The sequence below is a fragment of the Cicer arietinum genome, chromosome 4 (assembly GCF_000331145.2).
Source record: "Cicer arietinum cultivar CDC Frontier isolate Library 1 chromosome 4, Cicar.CDCFrontier_v2.0, whole genome shotgun sequence".
In the NCBI taxonomy this organism is placed as follows: domain Eukaryota; kingdom Viridiplantae; phylum Streptophyta; class Magnoliopsida; order Fabales; family Fabaceae; genus Cicer; species Cicer arietinum.
Window position 1 is genome coordinate 14782417 of NC_021163.2, and position 4006 is coordinate 14786422.

The 4006-nt window shown below is 28.4% G+C and overlaps 1 protein-coding gene across 1 annotated transcript in view; it reads right to left on the bottom strand.

The window, feature by feature from the left end:
• Positions 1–3534: 3534 nt before the first annotated feature.
• LOC101508752 (UDP-glycosyltransferase 84B2-like) overlaps positions 3535–4006 on the bottom strand; it is a gene marked incomplete at its 5' end in the record, with an annotated part of 1622 nt that continues 1150 nt past the window's right edge. The window contains one exon of the mRNA XM_004496881.4: positions 3535–4006. Within this exon, the coding sequence (XP_004496938.2) occupies positions 3596–4006 (411 nt within the window).

The following is a 4006-nucleotide window of genomic DNA, read 5'->3' on the forward strand; positions in this document are numbered from 1 at the left end:
GTTAACTATCCAATTGTTCAGCATTATTCAAACTAAGTCCCTAAGGTAATCCAATGGACCCAAAAAAAAAAACAGATCATTATTCAAATTCCCAAATTACAAACCCTAAGATTTCAATCATGTCAAAATTCCCAAATTGAATCCTAAAACAAGGACAATAACCGAATTTCATCATGAATTAAACATGGTAGGCTCTGATACCAATTGTTAATAATCCATGTCAATTACATGATGAATAACCAAAGGCGGAAGCGTACCTGTGGGAATTGCCATTGATGAAATCCTGGGATGATGATGATAGAGCCAATGGGTTGGGTGATCTTCCTCAGCAAAACACCCTGAAGACCTTGCTCTCTTGATGGGGATAGAGAGAACCAGATAGTTTTCTCCTTTAGGGTTTTGAAACTGAATAGTCTTGTTGTGTTTGCCTTGGGGACCATTACCCCTATATATAACTATTATTAGTTATATCCCAAATTGCAGTATTTCCAATTCAGCCCCTCATTAAATTAGAAACTGCCTGGTATCTACACTATTAATTTTCATAACTATTATGCTCTTTAGCCATAAACTATTATATATTATTTGACCCCTAGTTTATTGGCTAATTATATAATGACCCTAACACACCTTATTAATTAATTACATATGTGACCCATAAATCTTACATGATCTTCTTAGCTTTGAGTGTTTCTCTTTTGTATAAGTAGTTGTTGTGTTGAGTGATGAAGGGTTATCTTCCTTTTATAGAGGTTATGAAGCTTCATCCATGAAGAAAAATATTTAGTGACCGATGGAAACTTTGATTAAATGTCCATGATCATCAATCTAATCTACAAAAGTGTCATTCAGTTGTCTTTGTAACACATGAGCTTAAGAGGATGAATTTGTAGTCTGTCCTTATATAGGAGGTTTGATCTTTCTATAAATTAGGACATGACTTGTACTTTTGACTTTTTCCTTTTTCAAGAGCTATAGTGTCTTGTTTTTCTTGTCAAGTACAACAATTTTTCGTAATATGGTACTTTTGGATATTCCTTATGTATAAGGATGAATGGAACCAGAAATTCATTCTTTCATTGTTCATCATTTGACGTAGACCATATTCTCATGAATTGTTTATCCTTTTACTGTTTATCTTCAGATGCATATTCATTTTCTTTTTACTTTGTCGTGGATTCATCTTTTCTACAATATTGTATATCCTTTGTCTTAGAGGTTAAAAGTTCATCCTCTGTTTGTTTATCATCTAGCTTAAAGAACATGTCAAATTATGTCAATTTTACTTCTTTTGATCAAGGTGATGAGGAACTTGTTTTATAATTTAGATACAGCACGTATTAGACAATAAATATAATCATAATATTTGAAATAATTTTGTTCATTGAAACAATTTTGTGAGATTTTTTGTCAACACCTTTTATCATTTGAGTTATACTTACATTACAAATTAATTCTACAAAAGTTAAAAGTGTTTTACATAATTCTTTGAATTAATTTAATAGTAATACAAATGTATTAACAGAAAAGAATTTCTCTGGTCCCATTACAAACAATGTATTAATGGAGTTGAAATGCTTTTATAATAAAATAAAAAATAAAATAAAAAAGTCTACAATAATAATAAAATAAAAACAATCAATAAGAAACGAAGTGTCTAAGATTAAAGACGACAAAATGGACTTAGAATTTCGATAGAATACCATTTTTTTTTTTGTATAATTGGTCATTCACCTTTCACAAAATGTCGAATGTTATTAGAAACACTCTTATGAGAGTGTTATTTATTTGACATATTATAAGTAAATTGGAAGGGTTGAATGATCATCCGTATTTTTTTGGTCGAAAGAAATTTTGGGCAATAATCGTCCTTCAGGTAGAGGGAGCTTCCTCTGAATTTCGTTAAGCTTCGCTCACGATGAATAATGGGCCTATCCCATTTAAAAGCGTTATTTTAAGGGGTGCTTTTTGCACCCTCCTTTATTCTCATAATCTTCCCTATGCTTTTATTTTTTGCGAAACAATAAATTTCATTTTAATATGTTTAAATAAAAATAAATATTTGACCATGATTTAGAACACTTTCCATTCACATTTTGAGATCAACACATGATTATGAAAATAAAAACAACTAACGATTTGCATAAACATTTCAAAAGTCAATGAAAAATAATTTAAATCATAACCATCAAACTATTTCTTTCACATATGGATATTAATAGTAAAAATTAATGATCTATGCATTTCAACAAAAATACAAATCACATTTGTGATCTATGCATTTAGTTAGAAGTTATGCATCCCCTGGGCCAAATTTGTCTTGGAGTTTATGATACAAAGGGTTGATTTGACGGAAAAATATACATGCATGCCAAATACTTCAATAATAATTTATAATATTATTATAAAATCAATATATATAATATAATATTTATGTGTGATGTAAAACATAGTTAGAGCTTAGAGTTAACTATAAAATTTAGTTATAATTAATTTGTTTTTAAGTCTTCACTAACAGCATATCTATATATATATAATGTGTTATGTATTCTATATATTTTTTACTTATTAGATTCTTCTTTTCCTACACATTATTACTTTTATTAGCTCCACTAAATCTTGAGAAAGAGGAGTTATCTACAAGTTTTAGAAGGGAGGGTCGAGAAACATCATGAAAGTGTGCATCAAAAGAAGGATTTGATGGGAAAAAAAGGGAAGAATAAAATTAAAGAAAATAAATTATCAATCCCATTTAGCACATCAAGTGGTAATTAATTTAAGGATCTTTAAGAAAACATCTAATGGAATCCCAAAATTCATCCATCCAATTAATAATATTTATTGTGGATAATGATCATTATCTAAGTAAAAGAGTCAGTGTAAAAAAATATAAAAAAGTTAATTGCAATTTAAGAAAATATTCGTCAATAAAAGCTCCATGTTAGAAGTTGCATCTTACCGAGTAAAAAAATATATTCTGTAAGAAAAGTAAAAAGAAAAAACAAAAGAGATCAAAGACAACCTTAAAAGAAAAAAAATCAAACAAAAGGGATCAATATAAAATTATATTTTAATTAAAAAATTAAGTTAAAATATTAATTATCATGTCACAAATTTTCAGTGCATTAAATTAAAATTTAACAGAAGAAACTAATTTAACCTAATATTTAAATTGAGAATTAACTTAAAACTTTTAAATAATATAAGATGAAAATAAAATCTAAAATAAATACAAAAAAATCCAATATAAAATTAAGCCTATTTTAAATTAAGAAAAACACACACGAAGCATTTAAAAAATACACCTAATCTTTTTATTTATTTATTAAATCTTAAACAACAGTCAAGATAATAGATTATGGATTTAATCAATATAATGATTAAAAAAGTTTTATATTATTTATCAATTACAATTATTAAATTATTATGATATTCCATAATTATCTATAAAATTAAACAGTGTAAATTGTTTGATTATAGATGGCAGTTGTAGATATAAATATAATAAATTATCCATCAGAAGAAAATAATGAGTGACCACAAAATACTAAAATAAAAACTTGTTATGGTGGAAAGAAACAATGATGAGAGAGATTCAATGATGATCCATTACAGAAGCAAGAATTTCATCAACAAATGATTGAATATTCGTATCAGAAGAACCAGCATGAGCCACCGCTTCCCTCGCCTTCCGTTTAAGCTCCAAAGCATTTTTCTTAAACATTTCACTCCCAACCATTTCTCTAATAGCTCTTTCAACTTCCTCACTTTCAACAAACCCATCACTATCCTGTTTCAATCGAATCCCCATTCCAAAAACATCAGCCACAAGTTTCGCATTCGTAGGTTGATCTGTCCATTGTGGATAACCAATCATTGGTGTCCCTGCTGTTATAGCTTCCAAAATCGAATTCCAACCACAATGTGTTAAAAAACACGCTATTGAAGGATGAACTAAAACCTTCGTTTGTGGACACCATGTTACCACCATTCCTTTCTCTTCCGA